The sequence below is a fragment of the Betta splendens genome, chromosome 1 (genome assembly GCF_900634795.4).
Source record: "Betta splendens chromosome 1, fBetSpl5.4, whole genome shotgun sequence".
Classification (NCBI taxonomy): domain Eukaryota; kingdom Metazoa; phylum Chordata; class Actinopteri; order Anabantiformes; family Osphronemidae; genus Betta; species Betta splendens.
The window spans coordinates 12,839,293-12,855,686 of NC_040881.3; the positions used below are offsets into that span (position 1 = coordinate 12,839,293).

Consider the following 16,394-nt stretch of genomic DNA (forward strand, 5'->3'; position numbering starts at 1 on the left):
ATCTTTTAATGTTTCTGTCTTTTGGAAGCTTCATGTTATCACACGTGTACAATGCGTGTGGTGATGTAAAGCTTACTTGCTTTTTTCTTGATCACAATTTTTGTTAAAAGCAACAATGGAACCAATGTAATTATGACAACTTTAAGAATGATCATAAACAGGACACTTCCTGGACAAAGACGAGGAAAAGAAACACTTCATACAATTATTAAGTGTCAGGTTTTGGTCTTGTTTCCAATTTTAATTTTGAAAGGTCTTAGTTTGTCATCTGTGTTTTGGTTCCAGTTTTCATTTCCTGTTTTATTTTGTAACATTTCCGGTTTCTGTTCTCACCCTGTTGGTTCCAGCCTCACTTCCGTTTCTCATTACACACACCGGTCTTGGATTAGTCTTTACCATACCATCTGTCTACGGCGTCAGCACTGTGCATTTGGGTCCTCTCTCTGCCGTTCTGTGACATTAAGAACATTTTCTCTCCAACAGATGAATTATTTGGGATTCATCAGAATCCCAACAGATTTTTACATCCAAATGGTTTTAATGATTTACTGTACACTGATGACCACACTGCAGTATTGAAGTATTTATTACTCATTCATACACTTGTATTCTGCATTATATCTTCACTTACATACAGTAATACTTATATCTACAGTATCAAACATTTTCTTCCTACCACCTCCACGTGTTTTTGATGCAGCAGCTGCTGTTGACTGACGTGTGGTGAACAATGGTAAAATATCTTTGCTGTTTGAAGACACAGTAGAGCTTGACCAGACACTGACTGGTCTAACTTTTGTCTAGGGACCAGGAGTCACTGCTGAAAAAAAAATACAGTAGTAAGAAACGTGTTCAACAGATAATTTAATTGGACAAAAACCAAGTAGCATTATCTCACTATCTCTAACATTAGGTTTCACTCTTATAAGTCATGCACAAACATCTTATCCAGTCCACAGTAATAAGTCCTAGAGTGTGACTTCTGGAGATCAGTGAAGGTCACAGTCAAAGTTCCTCCGTGTATAAAGATATTCTGTCCATCTGATGAATCTCTCTAGGTTTCACTTTCATTATCACAAGTTTGTCTTTTTTACATTGGTTGTTACTGATTTACTTAACGTAAGATGTTATAGGTTTATAAGTAAACCCTCCCAGTCTGAGCAGTGGAATGTTACATTTCCTCCAACATAAGCTGTTGGGCTGAGACTCTTTATCCGACAGTCACAGCTACAAATGACAAGCAGCGAAACATTCATAGTTTCCACATGAATCAGTTTGCATATATAGGTAGGATTATAGTGATGCACTATTATCTCTGCTCGTGATATCAACATAGGTTGGTTTATTATATGAAGGTAATAATCACCAGGTAACAGACACAGGAGACACACAAATAGATGAAATGATGATGTCACAGTTCATGTCAATTAGTCATTATTTTTGCTTACTTAGGGTTTTATGTTGTTGTCACTTCCTGCCTCATACCTACTGTATGCTAAACACATCCAGCTTTACTTCCGGTTCTTGTCAACTCACCTGGGTCTCATTTATAATCAACCCACCTGTATTTAAGCACCACCTCTGGCCATGATCCCTTGCTAGACTGTCTGCGTTCTCATGACCAGCATTCCAGCGTTACCGTGTGTCTAGTTCTTGTGTATGATCCATTTTGTTCCAGTCGTCTTGTCTCTTGTCCAGCCTTTGACAATTCTGAACCGTGAGTTTGACCATTGCCCGTTTTTTGACCTCGCTTTTGGCTACTCCCTGTCGGACCTTGTTTTTGCCTGCATCGTGTATGACCTTTGCCTGCCTGACCTCGAACATATTAAACAACCGTACTTACTCAAGTCACGCTGTGCATTTGGGTTCTTCTTCCTGGAGTGTTGTGACAGATGATGAAAAATGGACTAAGAAAAAACACAAGTTTATAAATATCGGGTGAAACTGACCACTGCCCTACATCTTCTTCTCTGCCATTGTTTAGATCAAAGCTCCACCCTCCCAACATTGTAAAGACACAAAACTTGTGTGTGACATGACAAGTCCATAAACAGAAATATGAAATGCAAAGAAAACAAACGACGGCTCCGCTCACAGCTTCATAAATCCTTCTTTCCTTCATAAATTCATCTGGTTGCCTTAAAAAAAAGTAATCTAAAGTTAACTCAAAATCTAACAGTATCAACTTATCTTCCAGTCTTCTCCACTTAAGACTTTACATTCAGTGCACTAATTACCAAATTGATTTAATTAAAAAACATTTATAGTATCAACTATGTTATCCATAGACTTCACACTAGCAGCTACTGCAGGCAGAATAGTTCAGGGGAGCACAGATTGTGGCAATTGGCCTTTCGCGCCACTAGAGGTGCTCTTGTTTTGGCTCCTCCACGTTCTTAGTTTTGTTTCCTGTTTAAGTTCTGTAATTAGTTCAGTGTGATTCACCTGTGTTGTATGCATTTAAGCCCTGCTTTTGTTTGTAGTAATTGCTGGTGTGTCAAGCTGTAACCACAGCCGTTACGTGTGAATTCAAAGAGAGGTGTTTTTGAAGAGGTGGAGTTTTTGGTTCTTGTGATGTCCTGTCCTTTGTCACCTGTGAAGGTTTGTGGTTGTCTTGTTGTTTCATGTTTAGGATGTACAGTAGTTGCCCGTGGTAGTGGAGCGTGTTTAGTTTAGCCTGTTAGGATACAGTGCTGTTTTAATTTAGTTCTCATTTGTTCAGTGTTTCTTTCGTGTTCCAGGTTTACAGTTATTCTGCCCCTAAGTACGGAGCGTGTTTATATAGAGTGTCCTTAGTTAGCCCTTTACCTGCATCACAGTGATTTTTAGTTCTTACATTTTACAGCTAGCTATTTCTGTGTTTGAGTCGTGCATTTGAGGTCTTCCCTCTTCCCTGCGATCTGGTCAGCGGATGCGACCAGGGATGCGTGTACTGTAGGTTTATTACTAAACCGAGTTCTCTTAGTAGCGTGCTGCGAATGCAGCTGTGTGCAAGTTGCACGTAGTCCGTAGCTCCATAAAGTCCTCATAAATGTCTGTGAAAATGACGTTAAAAACTGTTCAACAGCATATTACCGTCACAGGCAAAACAGTACAACACTAACACTAACTCTACTGTTTACTCTAATTATGTGTAGAAAACATAGTTTTACTGTTAAATATAATTTGTAATTCAATTAAAATCCTTGAACCTGACCTGAAATCATAAAAAGCAAAACACACACAAGCAGATCATTGAACCAATCAGCAGCGCTGCTGATGTGATTGACAGAGGCGAGGAGCCAACCAGCTACAAGTAAAAACAGTTTGTGGTGATGTACGCATCAATCAAATCAACATCAAAATATGACGAATGGTACACTAACTCAAACCCAGACCCCAAAACTGGCGTATAAAAATGATAATTGTTGTACCTCTGGAAACCCTGACTGTGGTTCAAGCTGTTCTCTGGTGTGTGTGGTGCTTTGTCTGATGTTTTGCCAGACGGTGTCAGTTTAGTAGTTTGTATTGTTCACATATGTCCCTCATTATCACAGTTTGGTCTGTTTCCTGTTTTATTTTGAAAGGACTTCCTGCTCTGGTCATATCACAGCTGTTTCAATGTTAATCCCGGTTCTCATTACACACACCTGCCTGTTATCAGCAATCACTCACTAGTATATAAGTGCCAGTACTCACCCAATCAAACTGCCAGATCGTTGCATGTACTAACCACTATCCAGCGTTCCTTACCTTGTTACACTCCTTATCCTGACCCTGTTTTTGACCGCTGTTTCGGAATCCTGCCTTGTAACCGTGTCTGCCTGGCAAATATCCTGCTTGTGTTTTGACCCGACTCTGCCTTGCTCTGATCTGGGCCGTAGCCGAGCCTGCCTGTTGTTGAATCTTGCCTGCCTTTTTTTGACTTGAGACTGCCTTGTCCTGGTCTGTACCACAACCGAGCTTACCTGTTACCGAACCCTGCCTGTTTGTGGACCTGTGATTTCCTGAACCCACTGTACCGATGCCGAGCCTTCATGTGGATGACCCTGCCTGAACTGACCTTGTTTGTGCTTACTGTAAATAAAACCTTTTACATCACATCCTACGTCTGCTTGGAGCCGTGCATGTTGGTCCGTCATCTCCGCGACGCTGACACTCATGAGACAAAACACCATTAAAATAGAAACAGCTACAGTATGGTCAGCTAACAGTCATTGGGACGGCAGTGAAAAAATGTATACTGCGTTTATAATAATGCGTTTTTTTTTTACACACACACACACACACACACCCACACACACACCCCTTCATGTCTTCATCACATTGTCTCTTGACTCTGCAGTGGTTAGCTTCTCTGTAGCCTCAAAACTACACAGCTTTGTTTTGAACTCTGCAAATGTTCTATTGTCCTCATTATGTGCAGCATGTAATATGAATGGTTTAAAATTTTCAGGCAGTCTTTTCAAAATAGAAGCAATGAGCAGACAATTTCCTAAAGTTTCACCTGCGTTCCGCAGCGCCATAATGGCGGCTTCTGCCCTAATGATATAGTCTGTTACTGTCTTGCTGCATGTCTTCTGGAGCGATGTTATCATGGTGTATGTTCATGCTGTGTTCACTATGTGGGTGCACAACAGATGCTTTAGCAGATTGGGTACGATGAGCTGGAACATAAGCAGGACATGAGGATTGCACTGGGACACAATGGCTGATGCAGGCTGAGACAAAGTGGTTGATGCAGGAGTGGGCTGCGCTTCTGTGACTGGAGTGGGCTGTAGTTCTGTGTATTCCATTGGTTCACTAAGCCCAGGAGTCCTTTGGATAAGTGCCACCGCCTCCCTGTAGGTGTCCCTCCTGACACGGGGGTCGGTTGCAGAGGTGGTGGCTTCTAGGAGCTCCGTCAATCTGTACCGCACTGGTGATGAGCAATGGAGTCGAAGCCATTCCATAGTACTGCTGGAAAAAGCTACGACTGTGGTGAGGGTGCAGGGGACTGGAGAACTGGGAGAGCACGGCTTGGTCACTGGGAATGAAGCAGTAGGACGTGGTTTAGAGGGCTGAGCAGCAGACACTAGAGCTGGAGCAAAGGCTGAGAACAGGCGCGTTGTCAGCATTTCAACAAGGTCTGGGGTCGGCTCTGACGTCGCTGTCAAAGCAGGAACTGGGGAGCGAGATGGGGCTGGAGTGGAGTTTTGGCGAGTGGAAGGACATGAAGCCAAGAACTGAGGCTTGAACCAAAAGAGAGCGGGGACCTTGATAGACTCCAGCTCCTTGTGTACCGTGCTCAAGCTGAGGAGCTTCTTCTCTCTGGGGTTGTCAAGCCACAGGGCTCCGACGTGAGCATGTCCATAAGAATATTCACCGAACTCAACCAAGTATCGGGGGCTCTGCAACGACCTTCAGAAGCCTTCTGAAGCACAAGTTTAAGTTCTGTTAGCTCCGACCAGGGAAAATCCATGGCTGGGTCCAAGTTAAGCCAGATTGTACTGTCACGAGGCAGCAAGGCGAAGGACCCAAACGCACAGCACACACAGGTCTCGGTTTGTGGGGACTTAATGAAAGCACCAGTACAGACAGGAATCATGCAAAACGGTGGTCAATATCCAGCAGAGGTCACAAAATAAGGAAAAATCCAAAACCCCAGAACCGAGGGAGGAGACTAGGCAAGGTCAGGAACAAAACTAGATTCGGTAAACTGGTGAGACTCACAGGAAACAGGACGCTGGAGAGTTGACACAGGTATGTGAGCAAAGAATCTGGCAGAGGAACAAGGTGAATACTGGAAGCTAAATAGGAAGCAGGAGCTAAACATGGTGGAGCAGAAACCAGAAATGCATACAAAATAAAACAGGAAATGGCAGTGGTAGTGGCTTTAAGAGTCCGAAGTAGTGGCACTGAGGTGTGAAGGACTGGGGACCTGAGCATGTCCACAAATTACATCTGATCCATAATGGAAGTCAAGCAAATGCAACAATTACAAAAAAACCCAGACAGGTGATACCAAAGAGCATATTAACAAAGTTATGAGGTTGTGTAGTCTGTGTTGAAAAATGTGATGAAGATATGGTCAGAAACCACAACTGGGTTGTAATTACATTCTCCACAATACCATCACGCTGTTTATATTATTTATATATATGTTTATATGAAAAAAAATTCATGAATGCATGAAAATATTTGGCGGAAGCAAATGTCCATTTAGATCTAATGTGAGTTGTGAAACTATGACAGCTATGGACCAGGCTGTCATTTTAGGGAAGTGTGTTCACTAGCTGCTCAGAACAGGAAGCCAGTCACTAACACCTTAGGTAGATGCATGATGTTCACAGCTTATAACTACAACATTATAATGACATGAACACACATGCACCAAATCGATACCTGCAAGAGCCAGTCGGTTTCCTGCTAAATCAGCTTCGCCCTAAAACCACAGGCCTCGTGTGACCACAGTGGAGAAACACCACAGCGTGCTCTTCTTTTTGTAAGATAGATGATGCATCTTTAGTCATTTGTTGCAGATTCACACTCAGGCCGCTCTTCAGGAAGTTGAGCGACAGTGTAAAGACATTCAAACTGGGAATCTGTGTGTCTGACGTGTGAACTAGAAGCAGAAGCATCGTGTGAAGCCCTGCCCTGCTGTGCTGTGTCCTGTTGGCTGGAATAATTTGCATAGAGCGTCTCTGGGTGAACGTCAGCAGCAGACACCCTCTCAGTGTGGTCTTCATGTCTGATTTCAGCATAGTCGGCATCCTTGAAATAGGAATCAGTGAAGATGTTATTATTAAAACTAGGACCCAAAGACAGTTTCAGTTTCATCCTGCTGTTAAAGACAGAGTCACATTGTGTGTGGTTAGTTCCTGCTCTGTGTATCTGAGGCTGTAACTGTCCGTGTGTGTAAAAGCTGCCAACGTGTGGCTTCATGCAAACACCTGAAAAAACAGCTCACCTGTTGTACGACGGCTTCTGGTGAACCAGACTTAGACACCTCTGAAAACACATGGAGCATTAACTGCTGATGTTTATGTCTTGGGAGAGATTATAATATATACATACAGATTATAGCTGAACAAAGCGAGTGGTGTTGGATGAAGCTTACTTTTCTTTCTCTCTTTCTTTATCTTCATCATTAGACACAATAGAAGAACCAGTGTAGTTATTACAACAGTGAAACCAATGATCAAGTACAGGACACTTCCTGTTCCTGAAAAATGAAGATCAATAATCACTTTAATCCCACAATCAGGAGATAAATCAAACCTGATCAATTTATTACTCAAATGTAATACAAATATTGTAGTCCATTCCAAGCATAGGCTTTTATGTCATTATGAACAGTTATCAACAGATTGATGATAAAACTGTTGTTTTACATCTTCACTAATAAAATAAAACATGCACTCCCTACCATTCCCTTCATCGCCATGTGCTTCTGATGCAGCAGCTGCTGTTGACTGACGTGTGGTGAACAATGGTGAAATATCTGAAGTAATATTTTTGCTGTTTGAAAACACAGTGGAGCTTGACCACACACTGACTGTTCTAACTGTTGTCTGTGGACCAGGAGTCACTGCTGAAAATAAAAAAAATGAATATATACATACAAGTATACAAACATACAGTAGTTTGTAACCAGGCCAGAAAAATTATTTTGTTAGACAAAAACCAAGTGGCATTAACTCACCATCTATAACGTGAAGGATCACCTGTATATATATGTCATGTCCCCACCTATCCAGTCCACAGTAATAAGTCCCAGAGTCTGACTTCTGGACATCAGTGAAGGTCACAGACAAAGTTCCTCCATTGTTGTATAAAGATATTCTGTCCTTTTGATTAATGTCTCCAGGTTTTACTCTCATGATCTCATGCTTGTTCTCTGTACTAATGTACTTAACGTAAGATGTTACATCACTCCAAGTGTAACCCTCCCAGTCTGAGCACTGGAATGTTACATTTTGCCCAACGTATCCTGTTTGTCTGAGACTCTTCACCCCGACAGTCAGAGCTACAAATGACAAGCAGGGAAACATTCATATAGTTTGTACATGATTCAGTTCAGGCATGATGGTTATTTTATCAGTGATGTATTATTATCTCCTTATTTCTGATAACAAGCCGACATGATATAAAGTAAACAGTTAAATGACTAAAAGAGAATATAGAACAAACTCACCAGTAAACAGACACACGGTCCACACACAGACTTTCATCATTGTGAAACTGACAACGCTCACAAACACTAGTAAAAAGGAATGAGGCTGAGTTCACGACTGTCTCTGCAGAGGATAACTTCCTTTTCCTCTTTACCCTCGATTAGGTCAAAACTCCTCCCTCTGACTCACAGACACACCAGCTGTGTCCTTCTGTGTGAGGACACCGCTCCTTAAAACACTGCATCCCTACAGGCCTAATCCTACCTGTTACCCAACATGGACACCCAACATATAACCAGCCAGTCTACAGTAGTAAGGACACACAATAGTAAATATTGTAGAAAATGTGTACAACCACACATGAAAGCCGAAAACCATTTTATTCTTAATTTGAACAAAAAGCAAAAAGTGGCTGATTTTGAGTTGAGGTTGTTATAAATTAAAATATAATATAAAAAAAGCTCTTCCTCATCCTAAAATGGAAGAAGTAACTTTCTAAATTTTTTGTTAACCTTGTTACCCTGTAATGATTACTGACAATGTAACCATTAAATAGATTTTGTCTACATGTACTGTAGCATAATATTGCACAATAGAAAAATTAGAAACAAACAAAATCACTGCATTCATCATTTCCGTTCATCAGATCATCAACTTAACACATAGAGTGAGACTTCAGCAGTTAGAGAGTGAGTGGATGTGGTGACGGCTGTGAGGAGTTCTGCTCCATCACTGTGAGGCTGCTGTAGACTTGCTCCTCAGTCGTTGGCTGGAGTGTTTGATAAAGTCCCTCAGGTTCTGCATTCTGTAGGATCACAACACCTTCTGTTAACAAAGAAATCAACCAAGGACCAAAATAGAAGCAGATCCACATTCCGAGAGAGGAAGTCTCTAAAAACACAATGTTCATGTGATGTCTGTGAACCTGTGTAATAGAATAAAATGACAAGGCTTCATTACATCAGGTGTCATTTTCTGCATAAATCCAAGGAAACAAGTGTTTTCTTTTCGCTATGCTACTTGTAATAAATGAAAATATGAGGTTTTATGGTTGAGACATTTAACATGAGCTCTAAACAACTAAAAGGTTAAAAACAAGCAATGTCCCTCAGTGAAAACATCACACAGGGCACTTGTTAATGTGACGAGGCCAAATTATGGTCATCTGACTGTTAGAAAAGCAGAACCAGCCTTTCAGTCATTTCATGCTTACAAAGATACAAGATGCATTTCCTGATTATGAAACGTGAGAAAAGGTAGCTCACATGTTTAATACACTTCCTGTCTAATAAAGGCGTTTCCTTCTATGTGACTCTTACTGATTCATGTTTACAGATAGTTTGTTTTACCCATAAATGTACTTTCTCACTTGGCCTCAGACAATAACGTGTCATTGTTACATTGTTAAACAGGTCTTCAAACAGTCTGTCAGATGAATATTCACGTTTCAACATGTTAATATCCGTAGAGCCTTATGCCACTAAACCAATGCTGTTGTACATGTATTGAGGGAGAGGTTATGTATTAAAACATTTGCTGTTATAAATATAATTGGCACAAACCTATTTATTAAAAGAGCAAAACTCTTAAATTGTTTAAAGCAGTTTTTTATTGTCAATAAAAAGTCCTGGATGACTCAACAACCTCAGTGATACACACTTTAAAGCTGTCTGTTACAAAAGTGAGAACAGAACCACGCTCCACAACTTATCAGAATATGAAAGTAAAACAAATAAATAAACAACCTGTTGTGTCTTGTTGTGTTGAGATTCAACCTCTGAAAGAATAAGAGACATTTTTTATTAACGTTTACGTTGTCTTTTGGAAGCTTCATGTTATCACACGTGTAAAATGTGTGTGGTGACGTGGAACTTACTTGTTTTTTTCCTTGATGACAATTTTTGTTATAAGCAACAATGGAACCACCAGTGTAATGATGACAATTATACGAATGACCACAAACCAGACATTTCCTGGTCAAAGAAGAGGAATATCATATTATATATATTTTCACTTCATATATGAAGTGAAAATATATCAATTTTTCTCTAGAATAAAATACTCACAACACACTGATGACCACACTGCAGTTCTACAGTATTTATGTTGCTTATAATCTGCATTACATCTTTACTCACAAATACAATACTGTATGTACAGTATCAAACATTTTCTTCCTACCACCTTCATGTGCTTCTGATGCAGCAGCTGCTGTTGACTGACGTGTGGTGAACAATGATGAAATATCTAAAGTAATATCTTTGCTGTTTGAAAACACAGTGGAGCTTGACCACACACTGACAGTTCTAACTGCTGTCTGTGGACCAGGAGTCACTGCTGAAAATAAAAAAAAAAGAATACATACTGTACATACAAGTATACAAACATACAGTAGTTTGTAACCAGGCCAGAAAAATTATTTTGTTAGACAAAAACCAAGTGGCATTAACTCACCATCTATAACGTGAAGGATCACCTGTATATATATGTCATGTCTCCACCTATCCAGTCCACAGTAATAAGTCCCAGAGTCTGACTTCTGGACATCAGTGAAGGTCACAGACAAAGTTCCTCCATTGTTGTATAAAGATATTCTGTCCTTTTGATTAATGTCTCCAGGTTTTACTCTCATGATCTCATGCTTGTTCTCTGTACTAATGTACTTAACGTAAGATGTTACATCACTCCAAGTGTAACCCTCCCAGTCTGAGCACTGAAATGTTACATTTTGTCCAACGTATCCTGTTTGTCTGAGACTCTTCACCCCGACAGTCAGAGCTACAAATGACAAGCAGGGAAACATTCATACAGTTCAGTTTACATACTGTATGGGTAGAATTATACTGGTGCACTATTATAACTACTCACAATACTCACAAAGTACCAGCCACAGGACACACACGCAGATCATAATAAAAAGTTGAGAAGAACAAGATGCAAGTTTCTAAAAAATGAGGCGAGATTAACTACTGGCCCCACAGCTTCCTCTTCCTCTCTGTCCTTGCTTTGATCAAAGCTCCACCCTCCCTACATTGTAAAGATACAACTTTAAACTCATGCTGTGACATGACAACAGAAGAGCATAAACGGAAAGAACGAAACGACGACTAAGCTCTGAGCTTAAACGCTGCACACTTTCTATTAAAGGAAGTAGAAAATGCAACATCGCCAATAATAATGTCTATGTTGGTATCCTCGGTTGAAATCATTGCATTTGTTTTACTGTTATTAAATGTTATAAAAATGCTTTCATCTTGGGCTGGGCCCATCTCTGCCTCCTCAAACAAATGATTTTGATTGTTTTTTTAACACTCTCTTTGTGTTAGGGCAACTCTTGTCCAGACCTGTGCGTGTCCTTGCAGCCATAGCACCTTTTTGATGCATTAGTAGATTCAGGTAGACTATTTCTGCCAGGCTTTTGGAGCCACAGAATTTTAATTTTTATATTCACAGCATATAGTTTAGAATTCTTAGTCATAAATCCAAGCACTCATAAATGAATTATGGGATTATAGATGTATAAAACAAGCTGGTGGTAAGTTTGAAACCTTTAAGTTTAGATCTGTACATTGCCTTTCAGGATATTGGCACAGGTAGTGATATAAATGAAGACTGAGAGCAGCTGAGGGAAACAGTGACCAAGCCAATCTCTGTCGCACTACTGAGCCAGTCTCCTTACTTCAGTCCATTTCACTGTTGTGTCTGTTTATGAATTGACCAAAGGCTATTCTTGTCAGACAGCGCAGAGACAGTGGGTAAGAAGGTTCTAATGTTCAGGCTGGGGACTTGTTTGTACAAGCAGAGGTCAACCACAGAAGGTCACAGGCAGAGGTACAAACAAGGAGGTCAGAGAACAGGCTCTGGTCCATAACACTAGGCAGTGGCAAAAGTACAAGGAGTCAAGGCAGTCAAGAACAAGATCGGGAGCAAGGTCATACACAGACTGGAACAGTAGGTAAAGGCTGGAAAGTGGTGATTACATGCAACAATCTGGCAACTGGCTTGGGTGAATGCTGGTCCTTAAATACCTGGCTAGATAAATGATTGACAGCAGCTGGGAGATCACATGACTGGATAATCAAGATGGAACAAACAAGAACAGAACTAGACCGGAGGTGGAGTAAAAATAAAACAGGAAATGGCAGCAATATCAACTCTAGAGTCCAAATTTATGACAGTTCTTTGGAATAAAATCACTTTAATTACCTCTTCACTATCTCCCCTTCTATTTTTTGTTCATTTCTGTGTGTATTCTTTTTTTCCTGTGTTGTCACAGTAATAATGGTAATGTACTATTGATACTGCGGGTGATACAAACATGTGTTTTTTCTTCAGCTGAGCCTTTCACTTTTCAGCACATGTGAATGTATATAAAATGTATGCATATATTTGATCTTGAACTTTTTACACAGACAATATTTGACATTTGAATAAAGAATTTGACACTAAAAGAGTCTGAGGAATAATGACAGAAACAACCAGCATACGACTAATAGCACTTGGCTAATGCTAAAGAACGAAGATGTAACCTACGGTACTGTATCAAGTTAGCTCAATGTTTATGTTACATTACAAACAGTTCTGCCATTCATATGGTTTCAGTAAGGTGAGTATCACTTTCTTTATTCTCATAAATTAATAAACCATCACCTATGGGATAAGAACTAAGGTTGCATGTTTGCTAACTCACAAGAGAAGTTGCGTCTCATTAGTTTGAGCTGACGTGATAAATGAGCTCTGTATGGATTTAGCAACAAAAACCTTTAAGATATTATGCATCAATGCAGTGTTTCTTATCCAATTTGCCAATTCATTAGTTTCAAAATGAGCTAGATTGAATGTGAAAATGAGAATCTGTATAAATAATGCATTGTTTTTTGCAGTTGCAAAGAAGTTCTCTGTTCTGTGTTTTAGGCTATGTCACAAGAGCGACGTACAGGAACTAAAGATGCCACAGCAGCAGGATGACATCATCTGATTTACACACAGGTACAGTATGGACATCATATGTCATTTACTGTACATCTTGCAGTGACTGATGAGTCATTTATTATTTATTATTAGTCCGGATGTTGTAGCCGTCTCAACTCTGGAAGCAGTTTCACTATGGGATGAATGAAGTTTGAAACTGTGCCATTACTTTTGACTTTTACAGTATACTTTTAAATGTTTTAAAGTAAACCACGCCACAGATATTTGTTTTGTTATCATACTGTACAGTATATATCTCCTCATAGGCAAAACCGAAATGCAGCTGTTGTTGGATCATTGACATCATTGACGTAGAAAACAACCAGTCTAAAAAGAAATGATGGAAAATTACCTGTGAATGGTTGGATTAGTGCCATCTGACTGCCTCAGGGGTCAGTGGGCACATCTGACATTTGAATGAGTGCTGCCACTGAGTGCTTTGAAAGCGTCCTGAATGAAAAGCATGCACTTTGATTTCTGTGGTCTAATAAGGAGAATGTAAAGACCAAAAGGTCAAAAATGCCAGAAAATACCAGAAAAGGTTTATAATAATGAAGAGATATAGATTCAATAGTCACCCCACAGTGATAAAAACTAAATCTCTATATTAGTAAATATACACAGAATATTAGAGGGAAAAATCAAGAGAGAAGGTACAGTATGAGACTAAAGAGATTAAAAGAGATTTCTTTTATGTCCATTTGTTACTGTATGTGATTTTTATATTCAGGACATTTCATCAAAAATTCAAAAATGTTACAGCAAAATGATGCATGTTCAAAAAACCATGCAGCAGTCAGAACTGTGGAGTTTGCAAATTCCACCTAACCTTGTTGAAAGCATTGTAGTTATCTGTTAAAGCCTTTATTGATCAGGCTGCATTTAGTATGATCCTGAGCTTAGAGATAGTTTAATTCCTTGTTCCCATGAGGTTTGCTTTAGTAATGAAGACAACAGATGCTCATTATAAACAATATCATTTTATTTTGTATGTTATTGGGATTGTTATATACATGGCATAATTTTGTGCTTTTTTATTATCAAGAATAAAACCATAAGGGAGCATCAGAAAATTAAACATTGAACCAGGATTGAATTATTCTTTTTTCAGCTGGATATACTGATAGTTCTACAAACTAAGGAGAGACGGGAAGGAAAAGGACAGAAAACTAAATAGATAGATAGGTAGACTGATAAATAGTTTGTCCAGGGACGGTTGCAGATGGTCCACTGTGGGTAGTGTGAATGTTCAGACTGTGATGTGCTTTTACCAACAGCAGCAAAGGCACCTGTGTTTCGCTTTGTTTTAAAAAAGAGAGGCTCGCCTCAGGGCCTTATTCCAACTAAGTCCATACACATACAACAACATCCATCCACACTTTCTTTCACGGAGGTCTCTGCCACACAAATCTGCTGATTTTGTTTGATATCCAGTCACTGCAGAGGTTGAACACTGGTTTAGAGACCATCCACACTGATCCTCCCATCAGAGACTGATTAAACATGTAAAAAAGGAAAATCCTAAATCATATTTTGGACCAGCTTGACTTCCTTTAGGTAGGTTGCAAAACTTGGGGGCCACAGTGTAAGACTGGGGGGAAAGAACAGAGGAAAAGAGATGTAGAAGCAAACATAGTTAAAACAAAATCATCAATAGGTATGTGATGAGTAATGGTTAAGAAAGCAAGCAAGAAATTAAAAGAGAAGGACATAATGAAAAAAAAAACATCACAAAGGAGACATTAAAACACCAGGTGATGTTATAAACATCCCATAACAAGGCCGGTTTGGCCAGGATGGCCAGCTGCCAGCTGGTGGCCCACTCTGCCTTAGTGGACGTTTGAGCCCAATATGTGTTGTCTGTCGTAGCATCCATCTATATCTCAATCCAGCTAAGGAAATGCAACTTTTCTTTTTTTTTTTTGTTTCCGTTGTTGCGAACTACAAAAATCCAGAAAAGGATAGCAATGGAGAAAAATAAATGGGAGAAACGGTCAGTAAAAATGCTTGTATTTTCAGTTCACCTGAAGAAAACAGCAGGATGTTTGCTGTTTCGTAAACAGAGTGGTGAAAGAAAGCGAACTGGCAGAATGACATGTTGTTTATGAGTCCAAAGCAAGAACTGTAGGCGAAGCAGACAGAACAACATAACTTCCAACCAAAAGAAAGCAGCAGCATAATATAGAGGCAAAGAACTGGAAGGAGAAGTAAACAGGACACATGACAGAAATGAACAGCAAAAGATGTCAAACATCAGATGATGACAAAGAAGGCTTATTTGCATCAGATATTAAAAGTTGAGTTGGAAAAACATAGTCACTATCAGGTGTGAAAAGGTCAAACATCAACTTCTGGGTTGAAAGACTAAAGGGGGAGGAGGGGCAGGAGGGGGAAGGCCTTTCTGGTATAGATTGGTCCATCAGCTAGCCTCAGCTTCCCACTACACTGATCTGTTGGCTGCCTAATGGGAACCCAGGGTCCTCGTCCATGTCCCTGCTCTCATGTTGTCGGTCCATCGCCGCATTTCTTAGTTCTAACGAAAGAAAGAGAAAGGAGGTGCCTCATCTCAGACAAACCCGCCTGTGTTGAAGAGTAGAGGGCCCCGGAGTGCGTCTGTCCGTCGACGGCCACATCCTCCTTAGCTTTCCCTCCGGAGTCGTCTCGACCAGCATTAGCTACTGACCGGTCCAGAGTAGTTTGGTCTGCGAGTGGCAATGGCTTGTAGCCAAGCTCATGTTCAGTCAGTAATTCATCCGGTGTTAGCTTCACCAGCCATAGTCCATGTTGATTTGGTCTGTTAGCAAGCATTAGCTTTCTGTCAAGTTGTAATCCATAATATTCAGTTGGTTAGCAGACATGAATATCTCACCATGCTACGATTCATGTCGATTCAGTCTGGTAAATGGCGTTAGCTTCCCACCAAGCCATGATCTGCGTCAGTTCAGTCTGTTGGCTAGCATTAGCTTCAGCAGTCCACATGTCCCAGATGTGTGTCCGCCGCCCGCTTTCAGCTCCAGAGACAGAAGTTGCTGGTGGTTTGGCAGGTGGAGCCTTTCTCAGCTGGAGACAGGTAGAGTTTGCCGTTAGCACAGGCGCACAGCTCGTACACAGTCTGTTTGGTGTAGGTGGTGCCGGGAGGAGCCCCTTCCAAGGGGTCCACAGCACTGCCCAGGGGAATGTTGCCCAGTTTAATGGTGTTGGCATCTAGTAGGATCTGTAGAGATACAAAAAAGGCTGATTCAAAATTTGATATTAAACATGAAAATGGCTGCACAGATGGACGTCACA

At 40.4% G+C, this 16,394-nt stretch overlaps 2 protein-coding genes across 4 annotated transcripts in view; both read right to left on the reverse strand.

The window, feature by feature from the left end:
* Positions 1–16,394, reverse strand: part of LOC114856776 (zeta-sarcoglycan) — a 238,715-nt gene that overhangs the window by 18,427 nt on the left and 203,894 nt on the right. For both annotated transcript variants that reach the window (XM_029152486.3, XM_029152506.3), the window contains one exon: positions 11,013–16,320. In XM_029152486.3, coding sequence (XP_029008319.1) covers positions 16,114–16,320 — 207 coding nt within the window. In that variant the 3' untranslated portion in view covers positions 11,013–16,113. The remainder of the gene's footprint in view (positions 1–11,012; positions 16,321–16,394) is intronic.
* On the reverse strand, positions 4,259–8,468 carry LOC114860306 (CMRF35-like molecule 1). Of its 2 annotated transcripts, none has more exons than XM_055509221.1 (6): positions 8,156–8,468; positions 7,664–7,987; positions 7,388–7,549; positions 7,079–7,183; positions 6,929–6,969; positions 4,259–6,732 (listed from the first exon to the last, which is right to left on the reverse strand). In XM_055509221.1, the coding sequence occupies exons 1-6, from the start codon at positions 8,193–8,195 to the stop codon at positions 6,484–6,486; spliced, it is 921 nt and encodes a 306-aa protein (XP_055365196.1). In that variant the 5' UTR covers positions 8,196–8,468; the 3' UTR covers positions 4,259–6,483. The 2 variants fall into 2 exon arrangements, with proteins under 2 accessions (XP_055365196.1, XP_029014659.1); XM_029158826.3 differs by having other exon boundaries at positions 7,388–7,552; positions 8,156–8,465.

What these genes read in the sequence shown, in the direction of transcription:
- LOC114860306 (XM_029158826.3), bottom strand. Translation starts at nt 8,195, where the DNA reads ATGATGAAAGTCTGTGTGTGGACCGTGTGTCTGTTTACTG. An exon ending in GACCGTGTGTCTGTTTACTG is followed by an intron (nt 7,988 to 8,155) that starts GTGAGTTTGTTC and finishes TGTCATTTGTAG; the next exon opens with CTCTGACTGTCGGGGTGAAG. An exon ending in AAAGAAAGAGAGAAAGAAAA is followed by an intron (nt 6,970 to 7,078) that starts GTAAGCTTCATC and finishes ATGTGTTTTCAG; the next exon opens with AGGTGTCTAAGTCTGGTTCA.